We start from the raw sequence: 27,052 nt of genomic DNA on the forward strand, positions 1-27,052 counted from the left end.
CACAAAGACAAATGACAAATTCACACTGGAGCTGTTAAACAAGGTTGCTTATGTTTCACACTTGGCAACTCTAACCCAAATTCCTTTTCACAGATAGGAACACGATTTGCACGGCAAGAAGAGCCTTTGCCTTACATGGTATCTCAGCCTTTGCCTTGGCAGGTTCACTCTGTGTCACATAGCCGGAGGAGCAGCAAAGCAGAAGAGGTTAGTTGGAACATGATCTGTACCTCAGTAAAGATGATGTCACACACATAATGATATCTTCACAGGAAGAATTGATTCCTTACAGCCAATATGTCTTCATCTGCACATTACTGATTATTGCCACTCCACTCTACTGCTCTACTGGAGTCTAATAACACTTACTGTGCATATTCATAGGGACATTGGGAAAAAATGAGTAGCTACTTTAATCCATTTGTTTTACCTGAGTTGCATGACTGGAATTTTATACACCCACATTTGCTATTCTATTCCTCTGTTATCTAATGGTAAGACAGGGCATGTGAAAAGTTCAGCAGTCAATCATGGCTCAGCATGTGACTATCTAAGCTGGTCACATGTTACCTTACAGTCTCTCAGAGGGGGACTGCACATGAAAGCAGCGGAATCCGATATCCCATATAGGGATGACTTTTGGTGCCACGGTAACAGCAACTTCCAAACAAGATGATCAAAAATAGCTATATTTTGCATCAGCACAACAGCAACCAGTAGGGCCTTGACTAATCAATATCAGTGAATGAATCAATGAATGATTGTTGAGAGATTAACACTGTTCATGAATTCACATTATTTGCTTGCTCCTCCCTGAATAAGGAAGCACCTTTTAGTCCGCGTGTGCACATCTGATAAGTCATGCTTTATAAATGGCAGGTCGTCTGTCTGTACATTTTTTTATTTTACATTTCTTGAAAACATGAAGCAATCAAACAGACTGGGGCAAATAGCAAAGTAAAAGCAGAAACCAGGCTTTGGGTGGTTAACTAAAAGCAGAAGAGATGAAAATGTGAGTCAGTCTGCAAAAAATAAAACAGATAGAGTGGCAGAGACATTCTTTAATGTGCTCACTTTTGCCTCAGTTTAAGTTCACATTAATAACTCTGCTAAAAGAAGACTGTAGACTTCACTGTCAAGGTCATGCATCCGGTGTGTGGGACTACACTCACTCACACAGCCAAACTTCCAGGTAAGCACGCTAAGCTGGTCCAGTTCTTGGCCTCAGGCTTCCCTGTCGCTGCTCTGCTTGAGCTATAATCCCAATCAAGGGGATTTGTGTTTGAGGTCATTATTCTGACTCCAGATAGAAAGGACATGCAGGTACAGTCACACATGTGCACAGAACATTTGCTCCTTAAGTGCAGCACATTTTGTACGGCTTAGAAAAAAATAACAATTCAGAGAATGTGTGTGATTATCTGTCTGATTTTGTACAGTCAGATTCCAGATATACATGTTATGTTGATAATTCTCATACCTGGCTGGTATGTGTGGTATGATAAGTTTTGTTTTTTTTTATCATTTGCAGTTTGATGGCCTCAGGAGGAACAGCATAGGCGTGTACAGAAAGCGTAAGTAATCCTGTTAGACAACTAATTTAAATGCTGGCTATTTTTCTGCTGTGATTTCAGGCACCTGAAAGTTGCCTCTATATTTTGATTTGAAAAACTTCTCAGTTCCAACTGAATATAGTCAAAATCAGAAAAATAGCCCGCTGAATAAAAGCTTATGAGTAAACCCTGTCTTTGAACTCAATCATTGCTACAGACTTTGTCTCCATGGCTATTGCCTCTACCTCTCTGGCTATACCCTGTATCCTGTCGTGCTCAGACTCCATTACCAGCAATGGGACGTGTACCACGCCTGATGTCCCTCCACTCAGCCCAGTTGAGGTTGAGAAGGCCGCCTCTACCATCCAGTCCCACTTCAGGAAGTTCCAGCAGAAAAAACACAAGAACGGCAAGTAGATGGACAGAGAGGGATGGTGGTGCTGGCAGAATGAGGGAACAAGGCAACAGGAAGAAGGCGGGCGAGTGTGGATTCACCAAGGGCTTATTTAACTCAGGGATAATATTCATAAATGCATTGGAAGCTCATATTTAAATGTACATTCAAACTTAGTAGAATTTCCAGGACTAGTGACAAACTCAACAGTAACATTAAGCAATAGTATTCATGTCAAAAATGGCTTGTAATACCTTTTAAAACTCAGTGAGAATAATAAATGTGAATATATTGTATTTGAAGGAATAGTTTTGATGTGACTTGGTGTGTGTGCATGCGTGCGTGTGTGTCTGTGTTGGCTGTAATTTGTATGACTTTATATTTTCAGTATATAAAAATGGAAAAAAAGATATTTGTCAATATGTTATTCTTTCAAAAATAAACCCATTCAAATTTGAATAATTTGAATGAACTCGTCTCCCAGACTGTTGAGTTATTGGGACACATTGCCCTCTAGTGTTATAACAGTGAAATGTGAATTACAACCCCTATTCCACAAAAGTTGGGATGCTGTGTAAAATGTAAATAAGAACACAATTACATTATTTGCAGATCTCATGAACCAATATTTTTCTAACATAGTAGAAATCAGAAAATATGTCAGTTGTTAAAAGTCAGACATTTAACAGCTTCATGAAAAACATTTTATGAATAAATTTAATTAACACAGCATAACAAGTTGGGACATTGCCACGGTACCACTGTGTAGCATTATCTCTTCTTATAACAACTGCCTGTAAATTTCTTGGAACTGAAGAGACCAGGTGCTGGACAATTGGAAGAGGAATGTTGACCCATTCTCGCCTGGTTTAGGATTCTAGCTGTTCAACAGTCCTGGGTCGTCTTTGTCATATTTGGCGTTTCAGAAGAGATAGACTGCAGGCAGGCCACTCCAGCTCATGGACCCTTCTTCTATGAAGTCATGCTATTATAATAGATGTAGGATGTGGTTTAGTATGGTATATATGAAAGGCTTTTCCTGAACATTTTACCTGGATCTGGATGGGAACATGTGTTGCTCTAACACCAGTATATTCCTTTAATCGATTGCTCTTTTCCACATTTGCAAGTTGCCAGTTCCACGGACACTATTGCTCCCCTTAAATCAGAGGTGCCGGCTTTTGAATGGAGCTCTGATAACTAGCCGGTTGGTCCTTCACCTCTTTAGTCCTAAAGATGCAGCTTCCATGATTTACAAAAAGAATTTTAATTTATCTGACCATAGAACAGTTTTTCTCTGTACCTCTCCATTTTCTGCTTTTCTCCATTAGCATTGGCCCAGAGGACATGCACACATATCTGGATAATGTACACATATGACTTCTTCTTTGCATGATAGAGCTTTAACCTGCATATTTGGATGGCATGATGAACTGTGTTTGCAGACGGTTATTTCTGGAAGTCTTCCTGAGTCTATGTAGGGATTTCCATCACAGAATCATGTCTATTTTTAATGTGGTGCTTGTTATCACCTATATTACTCAATAAAACAGTTAGCTATTTCATTTTGAACATATTAGTTTTCCATAGATAGCTGAAACTTTAAAGACAACTTACAGATGAGCATTAAAGCAACACTAATGTGCTTTTGATCACCTCTCCCTCTGCTCTGTGTAGACTGTAGATTGGAGGAGATTGAAGCTGTGGTTGAGTCTTATAATAAAACTAATGAAACGTGTTTCATTAGTCCAGACATTTACTTTAGTGCTCTCTATCATGACTCAAAGGATTTACACAACATTACACAACGGCAGCATGTTCATCCGTGGTATGTAATTTATCAACAGTAATGCAAGCTATATCCTCATCATTATCATCTCTGTCTCACAGATGAAGTCTCACCTCAGTTAAAAATATTTGGTCACTTCTTGCAAATTTCACACTATAATCTTGGAAGTTTACTGCCTTTCAAAATGGTCTCTGCTATCTTGCAACACATGGCGGTCTAATATATACAATGTGCATTACATTGCACATATATTGATTTCACACATTGCCACACATACAGCAGTCCTTCAGTCAGATAAGTGAGCTGTATTACAGTTATACTAGAACACTGTATGATTTTGTTTTGTCTTTTAGTTATCATGTCCATTTGGCACATATATCATAGTATATAAAAAATTGCATTCTTGTGAGGTCCTATAATGTTCACAGACTTTGTCTTTGGACATTTCAGTCAGCTGCTGGAGGTTTTTTGTCAACCTCCAAAGCATAACAACAAATTCACACGTAAATATGCTTTGACTTGAGTTTATCATGGCTGTCAAAGTGTTGATGGACATTTTATTGATTTTTAAGTTTGCATGGATGTGGACATTTTGGTGCAATTTCAACAGGTTTGATGAAAACACTACACCCCCCCCCCAAAAAAAAAAAAAGATAAAAATAACACAACAAGTGTGAATAGAGGTCCTCTTTTAGCCAGAAGAGTTTTAGGTCTGGTTCTATTAAAACTGAAAGTCCTCATACATTTTTAAAAAAATTTTTTTATCTCAAATACTACATGAAACTGAAAGAATAAACAATATCATCAGAGTTTATAAAAAGATAGCTTTATTGCACAAGGTGTTGAATACTCTTTTTACTGTTTTTGTTTGTTTTCATAGAAAAGAAAATTTAGAGATAAACACAAGCAATTGCAAATTGAAGCAACATTTTCCCATAAAAGTTTAAGGAATAATAATCACTAGATTTTTAAAAATTTTCATTTTCATCAGCCCCTCCCTTTTAAATGATTCATTTCACATTTCCTCATTTTCTTTTATAACCAGCAAAATTTTCAGAACATGCAATGCTGCTGCCCCTCCCCTAAAAAGTGGAACAAAAAGGGGAAATTAAGAAAGAAATAGAAAAGGAGACTATGCAACCAAAAGCTCAGTAAAATAAACCAAAAAAAAAAATCAACTATGGTCCACTCTGACATCTTTAAACTGGTCCATAAATCAGCATAAAGCAATTATTGGTATATTTCTATAGTTTTTCATTCCTCATCACATTAATTTTAGTTCAAAGTTTACATTGTGCCCTGTTTTTTAGTGAAGATGTCGAAAATAGTAATCATTTATACAAAACACTTCCCTATGTACACAAGTCTTCTGTTATAGTGTAGAAATAATAATATAAAGGTGATCAAAAGGGTACAGAGGAGGGAGCTGAGGAGTTCCTGATTGGTTGGCAGATGTGACAAAGGCTGGGAAAGTGGAGCATGTGAAGTTGGCTTCACACATACAGACGTCAGTTTGAAAGTATGTTGTTGCATTTTAAGGAAAAATCCACCCAAGATCTGTTACACAGAACGAATGAACAAAATTTAGGAAAACTGGCCAGATAACACAATCAGCAGGGATCAACATGAATAGGAAATAAATAAGTGTTTAATGCTAATAGGACTTTTGTGACCTTTTTACAATCTGAAACACTGAGTAACTTATCCAAAATGATGCCAACTAGTTGAGCTTTGAAGAGAAAAAGTTGAGATAACTTTAAAAGCAAACAGCTGCAAAATCATTTTGAGATTATACAGCTGTGGGCTGGTGTGTTGTGTCAACTTAAGTTCAAACAAATGTGCTATATCACTTAACAAAGTACTTTAGCAGTACTGTGTACATTGCAAAAGTCAAAATTGAGAACATTTGAGTTTATAAAATGCAACTCATCCTTTTAATCCAGAAATATTCCTCATTGATAATAAACAGGATGGAGTTTTCTTTAAAGACAAAAAATTGCATTTACTTTGAGCAAACTGACAGAAAATCAGTGTTATCAACTTCACTGAACAACTGGGGAAGGCAGGTTGGTTAGAAGTTTATTTCATCACTCCAGCCAAGTATCCATACAAGTGGAACAAGGAAGCCCCTGTTTTTGGATGTCAAAACAGGTCTAACCTTTTCCCAAACTCATGTTTTTCTGAGAACAAGTATTTGCATAACTTGAAACATAAAAGCCAAAATGAAAGGCATCACAACCATGACTAATGGTAAGCAAAATACATGTCTTACTTGTTGAATTTCAAAATAAAATCAAGCATGAATACAGTTATCTGCAGTTATAATTTTCAGTGTGTGGTAGGTTCACCGGCCTGCAGTCCTTGAGTTTGGAGAGGACTTGAAATGACACAGATAAGAAACAGAAATACTTGTTGGGGTTTTTTTTTGTGTTCATTAAATCTTGTTGCGTAATGGCACTGAGTTTGTGAACAAACCTTTGGAAGGTACAAAACAACACAAGAGGCTCAATTACTATGTAGGCTGTCCTTGTTTTACTGTATTCTTTTTCAACCCCACACTTTCTGCACTGAGCCATAGACCACAGTTAATCAGCAACACAATCTCACACTGTAATTTCTCTTTACTGTGCTTGTCCATTACAAAATCACAAGGGGGTCGATGTACCATTTCCTAAAACCTCAGTTTCATCATCAACAGTAACTTTCACACCACTTCCCTTTTCTCCAAGATCTTCTGTCCATGGTTGTGCTACCCGTTTAATATTCCCTCTTCACTTTCTTCTTTTTTCCTTGTGATTCGTCACTCTGAGCGATTGTCTCGTGATCTTTTTTTATATATATTTTTCGATTAGAACGGCTTTTATATTTCTCTGCTTTTTTTCAATATTCATATATTTGCTATATATTTGAATAGAAATATATATGTACATACTTTTGAGAACAAACATATATGATATCTTTTTCTTATTTCTATTGCGAGAGCCCTGATGTTACGTTTTACTGTTGCAAAACTTTTGGAGCGACTCTTTTTTTGGAAAGATCTTTGTTATGGGATTAAGCTTTGGGCGAAGAAATGCAAAACAAAAGAAAACAAAACAAAGGTAACAGATACAGTACCATGTATAAAGCTAAAATCAATTTCACAAAGGTGGCGGGACAAAAGTTCTTTTAGTTTTAAAGACCACTTATTTCTGCATCTCTCTGCCGCTCATTTTCAAATTCTATCAACACTTAATCACTTTAACTATCGTCTCAGCATCTGCTCATAAATTCAAGATCATACAGATATTTGTCTTGCTCATCTCTAAAAGTGTTTTGAATGTTTCTCCATTCAAGTTGTCACTAATAGTCAAAAAGCATGTCTGTCCGTCTGTGCATATTAGACCTCTTCTCTCAGTCTGTGTGTCTGTCTTTGACTAGCCCATGCGCCAGCAGTAGATCACAGTGACACTGTGTGGATATGATGGGGGACTGGATGACTGGAAGGGTGGGAAAGGATGGAAAGTGATTACAGGTAAAAATAAGTGGATTAGTGGTATTGTGGCACAATGATGAACCATAAAGAGGTCTCTTCCTTCTTTGCTCTGAAGAAGTTAAAGAGACAAAAAGAGGAACGTATTTCATTTCATCCGCAATTGCACTCTTATGGACCCTCCTCTTTCTCTTCAGTATTTTGCGCTTCACAGTTAACAAAACAAAATTCAAAATGCTGGACCAAATTAGGATCAGAGTGTTGCTTCTTCAGCACCATCGTCATCATTATCATCACTTCTGTTCCCCTTTCACGGGTACAAAATAAACAGTCGGCATTGGGATTCCATTCTGACGCAGACATCTGCCCGAGAAGTCAGCATACAGATTGACTTTAAAAAGGTCCATTGATGGTGTGTGCCTGCCACATGTATACACTTATATTTACACATATACACATATACACGCACACACACACGCACGCGCAGGCTTGTGATGTTTTCTGTTACTTGGATCCATTCTAACTTTTTCTTACTGAACATGAGATTATATTTTAATCATTGGAAAATAAACTTGAAACTGATGGAAAAAAAGTCTAGATTCATATTTCGCTTGATGATGCTTGACTTGCTATCTGCTCTGCTTTGAGTCAGTTCATAAAAGCATCCCTTGGGACTACTATGCTCTGTCATCCATTGCATGTATAAGAAAAAAAACATTGTCTCAAAACTTATATTGAGACAACAGTCCTTTTACCGCCTCCAATGTATGTTAACATGATGGGGGGACCAAGCAGAGCCTGTAACACCAAAGCTGGTGGCGTATGCATACAGTAAAAGCATCCTGCCGTGGCACAATGCTGTGATATGAGCTCATTTTCCATCAGAGGCCGGAAAAGTCATAGATTTAAAACCTAAAAATCTTAACACACACTCCAATCAACCTGGTTCATTCTACAACTGTCTTGACTAAGAAAACAAGAGCGTTTTGTGCATAAGTACTGTGTCCTTGCCAAAAAATGAAAAATATGGAGTGAACAGATAAATTATTTATGTTTTGGCAAGTGATTTCCAGGGTGATGAAAAAAGAGAGAATAATGACACAAGAATAACAGAAAGCAATCAGGCAGAAAGAAAGGCAAACCCCTGTGCTGTGGAGACTCAACTCTGACCCCCTCCAAAAATAGTGTCAGTAGGAACCCAACCAGCCCCCTGCAGCCTGGCACAGCACAGGCACTGACGGGTAAGCTGTGCACATGTTTGTTCCTCACCCCAATTTACCATGGAGGCTCCAGGCAAGTGCTGGCTTGACCAGCATTGTATTAAGAGTTACAGTGACAGGCCTCGGTGATGGCAGGCTACACCAGTGTGTAGGACTTGGAGTAGGCCCCTGACCCTCCATCTCTTTGCTTCTGTAGTCTGCCTAAGCCCGAGGAGCTGCTCTCCAGCAGAGAGTCTCTGGATCCTCCCATCTTGGAGGAAGAAGAGGAGGCACCACCAGGGGTCCCTCCTGTGGCCCCTGCTGCTCCTCCTCCACCAGAGGAAGATGATGCCCCTGAAGCAGTAGCAGCTGCGGCTGCAGCTGCAGCTGCACACTGAGCCACAGAGGCAGAGGAGCCAGGCATGGTGAGAGTCCTCTGTGGAAGTGTGGAGCTGCTAGAGCTAGCAGACAAGCCTCCACTTCCACTACCTCCACCACCGCCTCCTGTTGCTCCTCCAGAGGAAGCCCCAGAGGAAGTGAGGTTGGATAGACCAGAGTGGCCCATGGTTAGGGCCTGCTGCTTTGCAGAGTCCATAGTCACATGGCGGCCCTGGGTGTGGTATGCCCGTTGGGCCAGGCCACGAATAGAGGCTTCACGAGGTGGAACCACTGGACATGGGTCATGATGTTCTGACCGCTTCCGGAAAAAGGGGTCTGACTTCATGTAGAGGGGTAGGTTGCAGTAGTCACCTTGAAGAGAGAAGTAAAGATACATTTCATGATAAGATCTACTGCAGCCAAAGGCTATAAAGGATACTTTTAATAATACTATAAACATTCACATTTATCTGAACCATTGATTGCATTTATGATCTATGATCTTTTCATACTTTTCATACTATTACCCATGTACATTTTTCAGTATAATTTACTATTTCAATATCATATAATTCTCACAAGTAACCATATTTCTGGAACATTTTACATTTTTGATATATTCTTAATATAATAAGAGCATATTTACAAAAAAAAAAATGTTTTGTCTGAAACCACTCACTCTTGGCGCGGTGTGGAATGGGCACGGCTACATTCTTGCCACGGTCATAGTCTTGGGGTTTGGGCGGTGAGGCAGTAAAACGACAGATACCAGGCTCTGATGGTGTACTCATTGATGTCATGCTGTCTGCGTTGTCATTGGTACCTGTGGTCATTTGATCAGATGAACTGTCAGAGATAAAGCACTCTGTAATCTCAAATTTGGCATGTTGCAAGTGTTCCTCCAGCTTGGCATGCTCATATGCTCTTGCTAACTCCTCATAGGTAGAGGAGGCGCTCTCTGTGGACACCATGCTGTTTCGTCCTTTATCTATGGAAAGAAATGACAGAAATGTTGGCGAGTACATTTTGTCCAGGATTATAAACGTTCCTGAGACCTAAGTACAAAAAACACATTCTCCTCCAGTTTTGACAGTGGCATATTAATGGCTGTAAGTGCCATTTCACCCTTGTACCAACCTGTGTCCTGTGAGAGGCTGGCACTGTAGCTGTCACTCTCTGTGACCGTGATGCCATGCTGGGAGCCAACTGTGCGCCAGTCTGAAGTGAGAGTGCGGGCTGGCGTAGAAGCTTGACACTTGGTCAGAGTCCACTGACTGGAGTAGCGGTTCCTGATACTGTGGGCTGACTTAACACTCTTCCTCGACACCGGGTCTGGTGGTAAATGGATAAAGAAATAAGAGAGATCTGCATATACACAGAGGCTACAGGCAGTCGAAGAAATGAGCAAGTGTTTGCAAAAAACAAATTCATCTTCACTTTCACACAATTTGGGTTCTCTTATCTATTCACTAATAACTTGACATCAACTCGAAATCAGACCTTACCAGTTTGCAGACACTTTACACAGATCACACATCACTTACGGTGTTTATGGTAAATAAGGCATTTGATCTAGAATCTACACTACTGCTTCAGGTTAAATGGACAGTGACGGAAGAAAACACATACTAGTTCCTGGGCGAATGTCAGACATGTCTATTAATGGACCGGTGTTCTGGATGAGGGCAGGGTGATGTACAGACACACCAGTGCAGAAGCTTTGAGGATTCCCAGTTTGGTTGAACTCTGTGTCCGTCACAGGGATAGTAGCTTTGTCATCACCTAGAGAGAAAGCTTTTGTTGGTCAACAAGCTAACAAATGATCTTTATAACAATTCTTTTCGTAACACATTTGCTGTAACGATCACTGGATCCAGATCTATGCATATATATGTGAGCACAGACAACTCTCTCTGTTTTCCTCTCACCAATTTGCTTGATGCCTTCTTTATCCTCAATTAGCAACTGTACTCTGGGGATGTCGATGTGTAACCGGGGTCCCTGAGGAGGTCCTTTAACTGGCGTGTCAAAGCTGCGGTTGTTCTTACTAATCCAGAGATTTGAGAGTAGCATACACAATCATTAAAGCTTTTGAGAACATGCAAAATGCTGATTTGTGAAGTGCATTTTAAGTAAAACTAAATATGTGATGGTCAAAAATAAGCTGATATCTTACCTGATAAGCATCTCTGCCAGGCTTTTAGCATCTAAAACAATATAAAAAATAATAATCAATTCTTTATATTATTATGTTAGTCTTTTAGAATAAAGGCAACACCAGACTTGTTTCAAGATAGTCAGTTAAGTCTGCCTCTGCTTCAGGAATCTATCTGAAGACTGCTTTGCTCTTCTTGCAAATGCATTCCTACCACTTGCCTCCTCTCTTCTTACATGTTCACTCACCTCTTAGTCTCTTCAGTCTCTTCTCTTTGCGTTTCTTGCGAATGATAAAGAGAAGTGCAACTCCGAGAGTGACCAGAATCACAGGACAAGCAATTGAGAACAGCTTCTTGACATCGTCATTCTTTTCCAGCGGGGATTTAATGGGGGGAATTGTGCCTGTAGAGGAAATCAGTTACACACTTTCATGACAACATTCTTGTTTATCAAATTTAAATAACTTATCAATCAGTAAACATGATCGTGTATACAGACGAAAAGCCAAACAAAGACGGTCTTTTACTCACTCCCATCATAGTCCAGTGTTGCAAACTGAGAGCTCTGGTTGCCACAGCCGGCACTGTTACATGCTTTCATCTTCAGTTCATACCAAGTGGCCTCACGAAGTTCTGCCAGAAACACATCTGTGGTAGCATTGGTGCGCACACTCTGCCATGTCCATGTCCCTGCACACGTGCACACAAAAATGTTAAGTTTAATCTCTTATTATAAGCCTCAATAGAAGAATAACCCTAAATGACAAAACATTATAAGTCTTTTTTAGTTTTTAATGGATCTGTTTAAGTAGACTACCAAGTGACATAAACTGAAAAATCAACTGAAACTGAAAAACCCACCTTTTGGTCTAAACTCTAGTGTGACAGCACTAATTGGACAGCCTCCACTGGCCCAACCCTGCAGGTTGAGCCGGGCGTGGCTGGAGTTGATGTGGGTGAAGACGGGCTGATCCTTGTTGAACTGAGGTTCTGAGAAAACAAAATCCTCGTTTATGTCTCTTACAATTCCAAGGGAATATGATTTATTGTGATATTTTACAGAGCAATAAGGAACATAAGGTAACATAAGCTGGGCGACATGATTAACAACAGTGGTGGAAGAAGTATTGTTTTATTGAGTCAAAGAGCCAAGGCAGCAAATTTCAATGAAAAATTAAAGTCTGGCGTGAAAAATCTTGAAGTGAAAATATTGATTTAGTCCCTCTGACTGACTGTAATTAAATATGACAGCATTAGATTATTATTGTTGAAGTGTGTCAGCAGCACATGACTGTTGAAGCTGATTTGAACTTAATTATACTCAAATTTAAACATATGTATGCCAGATAAATCTGGGATGTTGTCAGATATTTAGGAAGCTTCATAGAAGCAAAACCCTGTGAAGATTTTACAGGGTAAATCATCATTAGGTAAAACACAAATGTGAAGGTTATTATTGCAGGTTTTTTTAATGGTTCTATTGTTCTCAGTACTATTCTACATATAGTATTTAACATGTCATTCTTCAAAGCATCACACAAAGCTCTCACATCCGAGTGTAATCTGAAAATTACAGCTCATGTTATCGCTCTAATTCCACCACAATTAGGTGCGTCTGCTATTCCTTTGTGAAAATCAGTGCTTTATGTATTTTTACTTGTATCCATTCTTCTATCTGATTTCTTCAATCCTCCCGTCTACTTTCTCACCTCGCCCATGAGTCTTTGCTTCAATGATCTCACTGATGCGTCCGGCACCAACACTGTTCTTGGCAGCCAATTTGACTTTATACCAGGTGCCACAGCGCAGATTGTCCAGTTTGAAGGAGCGCTCAGTAGAACTGATGAAAACATCTTTCCATTCCTCTGTGTTGTCAATAGAGTACTGCAACACAAAACCTGCATAAAAAGAAAGACATGCACCAATGAAAATGATCATTGCTTTGTTTATTACATGACTCTTTCAGTACATTAGTTCTTTCAAAGATTATGATGGCTGTGTCTGTATTGTCCACTAGATGGCAATGAAATACTGTACTTCTCTTACCTAGTTATGCCTGGGTTGTTGGAAGGTCTATCTGCTCTCCATCTATATCGCCATTAGTTACCTACATACCCTAAGCCTGGGATGGCGCTGACTGAGCATCTATGCAAATGAGGGTTTGCAATATGGTGACTGTTTTTATAATCAGCTGCTTTGGAGAGCCAACTCCCTCCTGCTCTAAGACACTTTCCATCCAATCCTCTATCTTCTGTTCTTCTTTCCTTCTGTCTGTATGTAACTATGCATAAATGTCTCCTTCTCTGTGTTTCTTTGTACTCTTTTTCTCCTCATTCTTTCTCTAGCAGGTGTTTCAACAGAGTCTAAAACATTAGAAGGGTTAACATGTGCAGATTGAGCAGTGTTTGTAAGTTTTATAGTCACCCTCTGTCTGTCACAGAACAGAAGAGGATACAGGAGAACAGCAGATCGCAGAAAGAACAGCACAGCTACAGAGCAGATCAAAACAACAACAAGCTATTATAGAGCATTGGTTCTAGACTCTTCCAACCTCCAGAATCAAGAATTTGTGAATCAGTGCATTTTTGTGTTATTACCATTAAGCTCTCACATCATGCTAAAATGTCTACAGAAGTCACTTTATTAATTATAAACAATAGATGCTTGATGGGGATCTTCAGCATCGCCTACTGCAGACATTGCACAGATGGGCTAACAAACATACAGTCAATCTGATATACATACAAGATATACAGATAAGCTTCATGCATATATGAGGAACAAGATGACATATGCAAATACAAGTTGGTGGAGTACATTATTTGAATACAAAGCTGCACATCCAGCACAGGGTTAGCTCAAAAAATATTATTGCTTCCAATTTGCATGCGCATAATGCATGCACAAAGGAGTCTTTTTCTGGACCTTTCTGGCAGATTGGTTTTAGGCACAGAAAGAAATACATCCAGCTTTGGAGGCCTTGAAATTTATTTCACAAAATGGTTAAAAAAAAAAGGAAAAGGGAGGGGGGCAGTTTGAATGTGAAACGTCTTTACAATTGTTTCTTTTGTAATCCAATGATGCAAAAAGTATGGTGCAAAAAACACTACATTAAAGTCAATATGTGTTGGTTGTTTGATTGTGTACAATAAAGAGCAAGAAGTCAGATTGATGATCTTGCAACACCCTCATACAGACAAATAGGACAGAAAAGAGAGCTACTGAAATTAAATTTGCATTCATGCCCATTCAGGCACACACAGATCACCAATAATCAGATAATCAGACAGACACACAGTCAACAGCGGAACGTGAAACCAGAACACCATTCAATAAACTAATAGATCAGACTGAACACCAACAATGTGCCAGGTAAAAGACACATCAGGGACAGACAGGGTAGACAAAGACATGACAGACGTGTCAGCTGTAGATAAGGGGAAAGTGATGAGATTATATGGGACTAGACAAAAAAAAAAATTTTTTGGTGGAGTAACATACCTCTGACGGAGCTGCCTCCATTATCGCCTGGTATCCAGGCAAGAGTAATGGAGGAGGTTGAGGTGGTGGAGACTGTTAGACGAGGTTGGTCTGGAGGGACTGAGGAAAACACAGCAAGCGTTGACTGTTCAAAAACATCTATACCTGACAACAACAAAATATCCACATAACAACTAAAACCAGTCACTATCGTCATTGTCTTACCTTGCACCAAAAGGTTGACTATAATAGTGTCAAAGCCCAGTGTGTTGGTGGCTGTGCAAGTGTAGTAACCAGAGTCCTCAGCTTTGACAGAACGCAGCACTAGTGTCCCGTTGGCCAAAATGAGGCGCTGTCCATCGAGAGACACTGGGATTGCTGTGTCCTCACTGATAGAAACAAAGAAAAGATAATCAACATATGTGAGGGCATATAGATATTTATTTTTGACTGCAAATCATGTTAAGATGTTATTCTTTTGTCAAAGCATTACAAAATAGGCGCCTATAAGCTTAGGTAGGACATCGCTTGATTGTTGAACTGAGCACATGCTTTAACAGTAATTCAATGCAGAATCCTCGATTGATCTGTTCTATCACTGTACACACTGAGTCAACTTTTTTAATTGATTAGAAGAATAAATACATTGAAAAACCAATAAATATACAAGGAAACATACATGCATATATTGAACACAGTAATCCCAAAGTTACATACATTATTAATGTGATGATTTTGGACAGAAAAAAAGCAAAAATAAGAAAATGCCCCATATAGATAAACATTGGCTTCATATTTTAATCTACTGAATATATCCAATCATTTAAGCCTATAACTACAAATAAAACCACAAAACTGTGAACTAGTATAATAAACTGTTCAAAGAAATATAGATTTCATTGCGGTTTTTTTGGTTTAGTGTATTTTTTCCTGTCTTTGTCACTTGGACTAATGCATGTTCAATCAGAGCCATATCGAATGGACAAATTTATTATTTAACAAAAATTAAATGTATTTTTTTGCTTTGGAACATCACATATTGACACAACATATAAATCGTTTTGTTGTTCTATCAGTAAGAAAAAAAACTTTAGAAGTTATCCATTTCTACCTACTCTAAGCTTTGAGTAATATTTCTAGAACAGATTCTTACCTGTCTTTGGTCCATTTTATTGTAGTTGTGGGCTCACCTACTGAGCTACAGGGCAGGCGCACCTCTTTCATCCAAGGCGTAGTCACTGTACCCCCAAATGACAGGATTTTAGCTGGGGCTGTTGGAGAATGAGGAGAGGAATGTTGAAAAAAAATGTGTATTGATGAAATCTAATTTTAAAACAGACTGTTCAAACTAACAGAAAAAAAAGAACATACTGTATGTAGGGCAGCTACCTAGCTATTATGTTCCAATCGGATAATCTTGTTGTGGTTAAGAATCCAATAAATAATCAATACTTTGAAAAATAATATCAAAATAATACTTATATATACTATATACTTGTGAATATGGAAACATTGATCAATTTCTCACGACTTTCAATAAGCAGAATTAATTACAATGAAACCAAATTGTATTTCCTGTGATTTACAGGAGAAGATATCTGAGTCAACTGTGACATAGTTCAGCAAAGTACAGAAGAAGAAGAATATAGTACAGGAGCAAAGAGCGTGTGAAAGAAATAGCCATTCATTCAGTCACAGAATGCTCTTCTTCTCTGTTCCTTCGCCACCCACTCCCTCATTCTTGCTCACACTTGGTGTCTTGATGCTAGTGCTCCAGTGCCATTATGTTAAGGTTGAATTAAGTATCAAGTGGGCAGGCCAGGAGGACACTGCGTTTTACATTTGCACACCTACACAAGCACACTCTAACAATCCTTTGCACTCAGAAGTCAAAGGAATGAACAGATGTAGAAAATGATAACATAGTGAAGGGACACTATTTACACTCCTTTTTCCATCTTTTAATTAAAATCGTATAGATTTACTGTAATAGCTATCCAAATTTTCCCAAATAATCTGTCAGTCTGTTGTATTGCTTATTCGTTAGGTCTACCATTGTTGCATAATTTTGTCTTCTTTGGCCATCTTTTCTTTGGCTCCACATCTTATTTTGATCCCTGACTGGAGTCTGGCATTTTAACTGGTGAACCTTGAACTCAGAAGTCAATAGCACACCTATGTAAAGTCTAAACAGACAGAAACACAGTCTCAGAGGGAAATGCTGGGAACACAAGAGGAAACTGGTTTCAATATATAGAGCTAGAGACAAAATGAGAATGAGCTGATGGATATAAGTTCAAATTTTCCGTTAGAAATGTTTTTTTTCTATTCATGACAAAGTCAGTAAGAGTTTTGAAGAGCAGCAGTAATCAACTATATAAGTGTCAGGGCAGCTTCTAAGAGAGAGAAAAAAACTAAGCAAAACATTAAAAAAAATCTGTTAAAGGTTACTGTTGTTGCCTCCAGTTAAATTAGTCAAAATGTTTTTTTAAAGTTTAGAGAATTTGACTATTTATTTTTTGTTGTTGATTATTAGCTCACCCTGCAGTTGTCAAATGTAACGCCATTGTCATAGGAACAAATCTCCATGTGAGCCCTGCAAATGTACAGTCATACACATGAATTTGGTGTTGTGTTGACGAGGCCACAACAAGGACGGCATCAAAAGCCCACAGAAATGTTAAGTAACTGCAAAGCAATGCTGTAGTGCAGAGTTGGACACCAAAGTCGTGAACTGCGGTATCTTAGCCCCCAAGGAGCTCAAGAAGTGAGCAAAACAAAAGTCAGTGTACTTCAAAATAAGTCAGAAGCAGAAAGATTTAAGATTCACAAACGTATCTAGAGTTGCTTTAAATCAAGACAAAGTAAAGGCAAGTTTTTTTGGCCTTTCCACATGACCACATTCGTAAACAAGACAACAGTAATTGTGGTGGGACTGCTGAAACTGCTCACACCTTGTATCTTGTTAACAGCTAAAAAAATTATCAGATTGTGGATAAATAAAACAGAGATCATGGAAGCTGTCGATTACTAAACTCACCAGCTGTGAGTTTCAAGTGACAGTTTAGGTTGCCATGGTGAGGTTGAATGCACTTTCTATCTCGGGCAGACTGACAATTCACTCAACTCATTTCTCTAACCACCACTTTTCAAAGATGAAAAAAATTTACTTCTACTGAAACTGTTTTGCACCTGCGAGCATCACATAGCTTTACCGCAAGCATTGGTGTGAAATTTGTCTTTTTGGTGTACAAAACAGAAAAATACAGAGACTAACATACAGATGGAACCTTTCGTCTCTGTGTCTGTGGGGTATTTGGTGGTATTCTAATCTTTTGGAGCTGTCTAGCTCAAACAGTGTAGGTCTGTTAGCCTGGAGAGTTACATTGTGAGGTAGAACTGACATCCTATCGTGAGTTCACATGTTTTGATGAAAAAAATTATTCAGACTGAGTGCAAACTGTCAATGCTGCAGCGGATTAAAGAGGAAACTTTGCAATCAAATTGTATTCTGTCATTCTTTATGCCAGTAAAACTAGCTCTGAATATTCTGAGTATTTATTTTGAAGGGGAATTTTTAATTTTTGTTTTAATTAACCCGAAAATATTTTTATTGTAAGATCACTGATTCAAGTGGTACATAGTAATTTGTTCATCCTGGTTTGAATTTTGGTTGTCAGACACTGTGCTGGTGCATTACTACTCTAAGCCACTTTCTTACTGAGGAACTCACCCTTGGCGGCTGGCTCCACAGTAACTTTGTCACTGAAGTTGCCACGGCCTGCAGTGGTGACAGCTGCGGCCCAGATCAGATACTGCTGTCGGTGGTTGAGGTGGGTAATTCGGTAAAACAGTAGCTCTGGATTGGCTTCGTACTCGCTTGGCAGCTGGTAAAAAAAATGGAATGGAGGGTGTTAAAATTCAGGGACAAATTTGATAGTATGATAAAATCTTTTCTCTTCCTGGCTTGTACAGTTCTGCAGAAACAAGCAGTGATAAATTTATGGCAAACAACCATAAAATACAATCATAACAAGTAAATAATAAAAAAGTAGGTTTGGTTTAGAAAAAGGCCCAATGGCAAATGCAACCTTTTGGAATAAAAAGTGTCCCTGGAAAAATCTCGATTATCCGATTAAAAACATATTTTTGTCACTTTTTTAGATATGCAGATCCAATGTGAAGGACCGAGTGAACATCGTCCTAATGTAAACTCAACCCTATAGTCTTCTGCACAAGTGGAACATAAAACATGGGGAGGTGGTCGGTAGAGAGATTTTGGGACATCTTATTATTTTCTATAATTATGAGACACAAGTTTTTGGACATATGATGCTGGAGGCATGGAGGAGAAGTGGGTAATGCTGGATGAAATCAAGGCAGAGGGATGGACTGGGGGGAAGTACAGCCCACTCCCTCTCCTCCCCTCTTCTCCTCAGGGAGGGCAAACAGAGATATGAGAGAGGAAGACAACAGGGAACAGGCAAATGAGTCATTCAGAGATATCATGAACAGTCATATCAGCAGAAGGGATCAGCAATGGAGGAGGGGCAAGGAGAGTCACATAAACAGGCAGAGAAAGCGAAGTGATCACACACAACCAAACTCATGCATAAATACACAGACTCACACAGACACACGCATAGAGTGGCATACATGACCTGGAGGTGGATGTGTAATTGCAGCGTGTTTAACCCAGCCATGTGTCTGCTGTCTAGACATGTAGGCATCACTGTCCCCTCGACAAATACACATACACACACACACACACACAGAACACGTTTTTTTTACTTTGTGTCGCTCTTACCCACCTATTATACCTGTATTCCCTCAACTCCCATACAACCACTCCTCATGTATCATTACATTCACATGCACACACTTCTGCACATTCATCCTAAACCACTCGGTCTATTATTAAATGATCAATGTTATTAAAGAGTAAAAAAAGAAAACACAAACTGAACACATTTGTGTGCCAGAAGACATCACCTCACATTCATTCCCTGCCTTGTAAATCACCTTTTACTACACCCCATCAGTTTGACAGTGGCTTACATTTCTGACTGACAGTAACTTGCGATATAAGTGTCAAATGGAATGAAGAGTCAGTAAACGTGCCAGACCAGAAAAACCTGTGAAGACACTTCAGTGTTGCTGTCTGCACAACGGTTTACTCCGGGCAAATAGATTCCAGTGTTCATGTTGTTTTTCACATTTATGAGCAGGTCGTCATGGAGGAATGCACATGGCTTCTTATTATTCAATTCTTCTTTTATGTCCAACTATTTGTTACCCACTACACCATCCTTTGCTTCCCATCACTGTTCATGCATCTCTTCCACTTTTGCTGGTCAACCTCAGGCCCACTTCTCGCTTTTCTCCACATGTATCCTCTAATACCCCCTCCTGTTTTACATGGTCTCTGCAATTTCCCATCTGAATATTACGTAAACATAAAAGCCTTCCTCTGCACATTTGTCTCTACAGTATATTCTCCACTGCCAGCACAGGTATAGATTGAAGGAATGGATAGATGGATAGAAGGAAGGATGTGCTGTATGGGTGGGTAGATGCTGTGAGGAAGGAGTGACAGAGTGTGTGTTGCTGTAACGGATATTAAAATATTCCTCCAGCGTGGAGATAGCGGTGATCCGGGGAACGATAGAGCGAGATAATGAAAAGAGGAACAAAAGTACTCCCCGCGCGGTGTGTCTGACCCCCCCGTTTCTCCTTTCCTCTCTCCAGTCGCACTCATTTACATAGTAATCATCCCGAACTCTGCAGGGGGCTTCGGAGAGAGAGAAAGGGACTGAAAGAAAGAGATAGATGGATAGATATGTAGATAGAAAGTGGGATTTGTGAATGAGAGAGACTAAGGAGAAGACATGTATATTTCTTGAAAGGTGTATTTATCAGGTGCATGTGTGTGTGTGTGTGTGTTTGGGTGTGTTTTTATGCTAGCAGCATTTGTTTCTAGCTTATGAATTCACAAAGTCATAAATGCATGAGTTACACACTGTATACGTATGTACTTAAAATTCTATTTGGGTGTGTGTGTCTCTGCGTGAGTGTGCATTTGCTCTCAGCTTGTTTCTACCCTCGTTGATGAACAGATGAGGTTGTCCTGGCAACGTGATGAGACGCAGATATGTAAATGAGGCTGGAGGGTGAGTTTGCATGCACACACTGCAGTATGAGGAGAGCTCATTTTACACACACATCTTGCTGAGACTGCAGCAGTAGTCCGCACACATGTATGGAAATATAAAACCACACATGCAGGGCAGTGCCTAATTAATCTGAATTATTTCTCTCTTTCTATGTATAATTGAATCTGTTTTCTGTGTGAAAAAGGATCATGTCCTCCTCATCACTTCGCTGTGTTTGGGGTTGGTCTTCCTCTGTTTTCTCCTCTTTCATCCATTAGTCAATTCTGAAACTCCATGCGCCCCTCTTGTAACTTACCGGTTGGCCTGACCCAGGGCTGGAGCAATAGATGGTGTACTTGCGGATGATTCCATTTGGCTTGTGAGGGGGTAACCATGACACTACGACACTGCTAGCAGAGGAGGGCACAGCTTTTATGCCAGCTGGGGGTCCAGGGTCTGAATTATAAAAGGGAGAGAAGAATAAAATGGGCGGCAGATCAAAATGTGACTTTTTGTATTTGTTATGTTATATTGACTATCATTAAAGTTTTTCACATATTCTTACACAATACATTGCTTATTGACTTATTTTACTGATAAGTTCTTTGGATAAAACAAAAAATGAACAAATAAATAAGTAATAGAAGTTAATTTCTCCCTGCAGTAAACTAATAGCTAGGTCTTTGGCATAATTAAAAATAAATCTTTCAATCAATGATTGTTATCCATCTTAACACAGAGCAAAACAGGCAAAACTATGATACTACCACCACCATGTTTCACAGATAGGATTCTCAAGATGGAATGAAATATTGTCCTTTCTTTTAGCTTTATCTATCCACAAAACAGCTGTCGAGGTTTCCCCTGGTTTGTCCACAAGATCTTTATAGAAAACTGCAGATGATCAGCAATGTTCTTTTTGGCTTTCCTTTTTGCTGTCTTGCTGTTCACTTTTCAGCCGATAGAGGATTCAACAGCATCCAAATAAATAAATATGAGAGAGGCATTTAGTTACTCAAAAATGACCTTGGACTTCTTTGTGGCCTTTTGAACTATTACAGATCTCACTCTTGGGGTGACCTTTGATCTTTCTGAGAGGTTTTCAGTAATGTGTACATTGATTATGGCATGAAACATTTCTACAGACAAATTGTGACGATGTGAATTTGGTAGATCTCTGTTCTTTGAATAAATGAAAGAGCACAACACACCTTTAGATTAACTGCTAATTTTAGACTTCCACATAGAATTGTGCCTCTCACAAGAATATAATATAATAATATATGAAGAATATATAGAATATAAGAACTGATTGTTGTCCTAACACTTTCTTTGTCTCATTTGTGTAATGTAGTACTTTTTTTTACTTTCAGAGGTTGAAATATGGTGATGAATAGTGAAACTACAGAAATAAAAAAAATACTGACAAACCTTTGAGCACATATCTAGCAATGTAACATAAACGTATTGTAATAGACATGAAATCCACAAATCATTACAAACATCCACAAATTCAAAGGGACCTACAGCCCCCTTTGTGCACAGGCCCTTAGACAATGCTACAAATAACAATGAGAAATGGATGACTGCATTTATAAAGCTTATGTTTACAGTCTAAAGTGTTTGCACATCTAAGAGACAGAGGCATAAAATGACAGGCTGAGAATCGTCTGTTTGTAAAATTCCTCTCCAAACACTTTTCCATGTGCTACAGACAGAAGCGAGGGCAAAGGGAAGGGTTAGACCAAGAGAGACAGATATCGTTTGTGAAGAGGTTGCCCCTGGACACAGTGTCAACCCGCATCAGTGGTAAAAAAGACACACACAGTTTGCTCCCCGTAACATACCACATTCAGAGGCATTCACACATACACACACAGAAAAAAGCAACTAAGGGAACACACATACTTGAAGAGCACAGAGGCCAGCTCATAAAGTAGAGATATGGTGAGGCAGAGAGAATAAAGGCCTTTTCTGAAATGACACTTCTTAGAATCTCAGCTCCCTCTCTACTGCGCTCCCTCATTTTCTCCATCTCTAGACGCCTGCCTCCTCCTCTGACTAGCCCCAGGGAGGGAGAGGAGAGGCGGATACGGATGTAATCCACAAGCCGCCAGTGTAAGCACAAAATTAATTCTCTTTAAGCCACAAAGAATTAATCCCTCTCTTTGTGCTGGGTAGTGTGCTAGACTTGCACACAAACAATAACGCATGTACACTCACATATATATGCACACTAACGCAAAGACAGGTCCACATGCAAAGACACACTTAACCCCACAGACACACACAATTCCACATATTCACACACACAGACTGACACCCTTAGGGTTCTTAACCACACACACACACTTTTTGGCTTCTTAATTCTCATTAGCACTGGTAATGGCACATCAGAGCACAAAGAGGTTGTTAATCAGCAACCTCAGCCTTACAAAGACCCCCTCTACACCCGCTGGCTCTTTGCCGCCCACACTGCTGCCTAAAAGAAGAGGAAAAACCCTTCAAGCTGCTCCAAAGAGTAGTCAAGGCAAATGAAACAGTATTGTTGATTGTTGGTCATTTCATTACTCGGCGTATCTGTTCATAAAATGCAAATACAATATGGACTCACAGTCTTCACGGGTCTGGATATACAAAACGTTGCTCCGAACGCCGTCCCCTGCCTGTGTGAAGGCCAGCACCTGGATGCTGTAGTTGGTGAACTTCTCCAGGCCTCTAAGTTCCACCTGCTCCTTCGTGGTCGTAATGTTTTGCATTTCACCCCACTCTGAAAAAAAGAACAATAAAAAAGAAAGTCAGATTGAGGACTGAGCCATTTCATAGCCACAGTTTAACATGGTTAAACGCACCTCCGTCTGGATAGACAGCCCAAAACACAATACGATATCCTTTCAATACACCATGCAGAGTCATTCTTGGAGGCTCGGACCACGTGATCACTGCTTCATCAGATGTTACAGAGATAGCTCGCACATTCTGAGGAGGCTGGCTGGGCACTGAAAACAAAGACAGAGTAAAGGGAAAAGGTCAAATAAGTTATCTCCACCATGTATCATCCATTATCAAACCAAATGTATTTCAAAAGTTTAATTAAACAGAAAAGGTCTGTTCATTGAAGGGTGAAAATCACAGTCTGATGTCTGAGCTCAACACACAAAATCAAGGAATTATTAGATCTCTTTCAAGCCAACATGTGTATAGGGGATACTGTATGTGGATAACAAATAGGCTAAAGCTGGCCACATATAGTATTGCCCATGGGATACACATTAGCACCATTAATTGGTCCAAGTGTTTTTGCCCATGTGCATTTGATGCAGTATTACACTGGGTGTTAGGTGGACTCCACTTTCATTTGTTACACCCAAATGAGCCCCATTTGTGTTGGCCATTTGGAGCCATTGCACAAATTTCTATTAGGGATCTAAACAGAGTCAACATAAGGAGCCCAACTGGTGTTAGCCAGTGTGGTTGACCTAAATAGGCCCATTTCGGGCCCATTGCTTTTCAGCCCCATGTAATATAGCATAAGCATTGTAGGCAAATATGGGATCTCTGGACAGTTCCAGTTGGGGCTGTTTTTTCAGGCTATTAATCATCTATTTTTTTATTTTATTTATCAGATAAAAAAAGACCATGACATGTATCCAGTTTGATGTAAAGGACCATCTCTCTTTCTTCATACAAGCTTCTCTCTGTCCCCACTAGTCCAGGTGTCTTTGCTATTGGCCTCCAATGACCACTAGTCATTCAAGCTTTGAATAACATCCAGTGTTAAAGATGAACAGAAGTCAACTTGTGAGGAAAGTAAGGGCAGGAAGAGAGGAAGAGAGCTGCCTGAAAGACGGTGTGCAATGAAAGAGATAGACTGGACCAAGTCCACCAGGGAATTTCTCTGCAGCTGGTGAAGAAAGAAAGAGAGGAGGAGTACCAAGGAAAGGAGGGAAAAGAGACAGGAGGATTTAAAAACTCAAACAGAGTTTTGCATTAACAGCCCATTTTACTATATTATATTGAAAGTCTTTTTCGGAGGCTGATATCTGAATGAAGGGATATAGAAAGAGGGGATAAATCAAGGAAGAGAAGTAAAAGCCAGGAAAGCGAGGGAAAGGCACAAAAAGATTAAAAGAGGGAGCAGAGAGACAATGCGTTCAGCTGTGGATAATTACAGCAGGAAGCTAGGAGAGGGAAAGAGAGAAAGACAGACAGAGAGACAAGCTAATTATAATTATTTTTAGTATGCTTGTTGTTATCACTATTATCATAATGGCCATCAATATCACTGTCGCCACGGTGACAGCCACAGGAAAGAACTGGAGGGCTCTGTCTCCTCTGGACCAATGGGGCTCAGCCAACTGTTCACTGGGTGGACAGATTATGTGTGTACGTGTGTGTGTGTGTGTGTGTGAGAATATTTATTTATATGTATGTTACAAAAAAAAAGAAAGGCAAAAAATTTTTTATTTTTTTTTCAAGGTGAAATCAAAACTGATTTCTTTTGTTTTTGATCAAACCAAGGTCATAGGTTTTCAGTCTGAGTCATTTAGTTTTTGCGTTGTGTTGTTCATTGTTTTGCTGTTGTTTATTGTTTACTGTCATTTTCAGATGACTGTTTGTCTGGATGCCCTAAGAACAAAATGGACAATCTCAAAGGGTTTATCCAGAGATATATTTCCAACAATTATGCAATATGCTGTTTGAAAATGCACCACTGTGTCTAGCCTAAGAATAAGTTTTTGCTGCTTAAGCAGCATCTCCAGACATGTCCATGTACAGAGATCACTCAGTTCTCTGCACCGCACTGTGTCTGTGAGGCTATCTGTGTCTTGGTGTTTGTGAGAACCATTTGGATTCCAACAGCAAACATTTCTTGTTGTTGGGAGAACAGAGAGAATGTAGTAATTGTACGTTACAAAGCATGGTATGATATGACAGATACCAGACAGTGAGAGAGCAAAAAGAACAATAGCAAGAGAAAAAGTGCAGTAAATGTGGATCAGAGCAAAAACAGACAGAGGGTGATATTTCATAGGACTGACAGTTTAATTTCCCACTGCTCATGATGCACCATGCTGTTTAATTTGTACTTTTACAGCTGCTGTTCACTAAAGATGCCCACATTTACACTAATGAATAGACCAAGAGTCAATAAAAACCCCTTTCATATATGTTGAGACTTTTAGTATGTGTTGGTTCCTGTGATCCTCACCATCTTCTAGTGTTGTAGCATTGATCTCTGTGCTTGAAGGCCCAGTGCCAGCTCTGTTGAAGGCCTGAACAACCACGCCGTACTGAGCAAACTTCTTCAGGTTGTCCAGGGTGTAGACCTCACTGTCTCCAGTGGCCTTCATCTCCACAATGCTGTACTGGCCATTACTGCCTGGGCCATTCTCTCTGTAACCAATCTGGTAACCTCGGATCACTCCATTCTGCAGCTCCTTCCTTGGAGCCTAAGTAATGACAGAATGGAAAAAGACAAGTCACGAGTCACAGTTTCATTGTGTAATGACTAATCAAGCACATCAAGACACATATACTGCGAAAAGAACTGAGAAAAAAACGGCATGGCTGGGCCACACCAAAAAATAATCACATACTTATTCAGAAAAGCAAAGGAAATGCATATACTAATTTACCTTCCATGTGACTCTGATACTCTGAGAGGTAACTGGCTGGAGTATTACATCCATTGGAGGACCATCAGGCTCTTCAGAGGGAGACAAAAAGGGGCTGAGCAGAGGCATTTCACTTGTATGGAACCAACATTCTTCAGCTTTTCTGATTTCCAAAAATATTCTGTCTACAACTAACAAAGACATATTTTCTTCTCCATCTAGTTTAGACAAACATTCCATACAAAATACATTTTCAAGGACAGATGCTCACTGCTAACACAAAATCCATCCATTCATTTTCTGTATATGCTAAATAAAGAAAGCCTGTCCCAGCTGTCATTGGGCGACAGGCAGGCTACACCCTGAACAGGTCCCCATCACAGGGCCACATAGAGGCATGCTTACACTCACTCTTAGGGTCAATTTAGAGTCACCAATTAACCCAACATGCATGTTTTTGGGTGGTGGGAGGAAGCCAGGGTACCCGGAGAGAGCTAACACAAAATGTTAAAACAAAAAAATTGCTTGCATTCACTTGCGCAGAAAGCAGTGCTGTCCAGAGACTTACGTGCTTCCTCTGTACTGATTGTGAGTTCCTTACTGGCCTCACTCTTGCCTATAGCATTGTAGGAGTACATGCGGATGCTGTAGACAGAGGCAGGGTGAAGGTCCACTATGTTGGCCTGATTGTTTGTGGGAGAAATGTTTCGAGTGGCATGCTTCAGTTCCCAGGAATCTAACAAAAGAGGAGAATACATTTTGTTTATGACAACATTATTTTCAAACGTTTTGAAAATGTGGCTTTTTATATTTTCACTCTAAAAGTAAATCTCAACTTTCTTTTCATTAGTTTCTGTAAAA

General features: G+C 39.5%; 1 protein-coding gene and 1 long non-coding RNA gene across 2 annotated transcripts in view; one reads left to right on the plus strand and one right to left on the minus strand.

Moving 5' to 3' along the window:
- The first annotated feature begins 1,523 nt into the window (after window positions 1-1,523).
- LOC140313743 (uncharacterized) lies at window positions 1,524-2,422 on the plus strand. The gene is made up of 2 exons (XR_011917086.1): window positions 1,524-1,574; window positions 1,771-2,422. It is a non-coding gene; the product is annotated as an uncharacterized lncRNA (long non-coding RNA).
- Window positions 2,423-4,540: 2,118 nt separating this feature from the next.
- Window positions 4,541-27,052, minus strand: part of dscaml1 (Down syndrome cell adhesion molecule like 1) — a 98,044-nt gene continuing 75,532 nt past the window's right edge. The window contains exons 16-35 of the mRNA XM_072392440.1: window positions 26,760-26,927; window positions 26,213-26,283; window positions 25,786-26,026; window positions 23,426-23,572; window positions 23,188-23,343; window positions 20,890-21,029; window positions 18,155-18,308; window positions 15,575-15,692; window positions 14,647-14,810; window positions 14,443-14,541; window positions 12,651-12,839; window positions 11,803-11,931; window positions 11,473-11,631; window positions 11,189-11,344; window positions 10,962-10,992; window positions 10,714-10,832; window positions 10,415-10,567; window positions 9,923-10,117; window positions 9,465-9,773; window positions 4,541-9,157 (exon numbers count right to left, since the gene is read on the minus strand). Of these exons, the coding sequence (XP_072248541.1) occupies window positions 8,565-9,157; window positions 9,465-9,773; window positions 9,923-10,117; window positions 10,415-10,567; window positions 10,714-10,832; window positions 10,962-10,992; window positions 11,189-11,344; window positions 11,473-11,631; window positions 11,803-11,931; window positions 12,651-12,839; window positions 14,443-14,541; window positions 14,647-14,810; window positions 15,575-15,692; window positions 18,155-18,308; window positions 20,890-21,029; window positions 23,188-23,343; window positions 23,426-23,572; window positions 25,786-26,026; window positions 26,213-26,283; window positions 26,760-26,927 (3,491 nt within the window). The 3' untranslated portion in view covers window positions 4,541-8,564. The remainder of the gene's footprint in view (window positions 9,158-9,464; window positions 9,774-9,922; window positions 10,118-10,414; window positions 10,568-10,713; window positions 10,833-10,961; window positions 10,993-11,188; window positions 11,345-11,472; window positions 11,632-11,802; window positions 11,932-12,650; window positions 12,840-14,442; window positions 14,542-14,646; window positions 14,811-15,574; window positions 15,693-18,154; window positions 18,309-20,889; window positions 21,030-23,187; window positions 23,344-23,425; window positions 23,573-25,785; window positions 26,027-26,212; window positions 26,284-26,759; window positions 26,928-27,052) is intronic.

This window comes from Leuresthes tenuis, unplaced genomic scaffold, assembly GCF_036924035.1.
Source record: "Leuresthes tenuis unplaced genomic scaffold, fLeuTen1.0.hap1 SCAF_9, whole genome shotgun sequence".
Classification (NCBI taxonomy): Eukaryota; Metazoa; Chordata; class Actinopteri; order Atheriniformes; family Atherinopsidae; genus Leuresthes; species Leuresthes tenuis.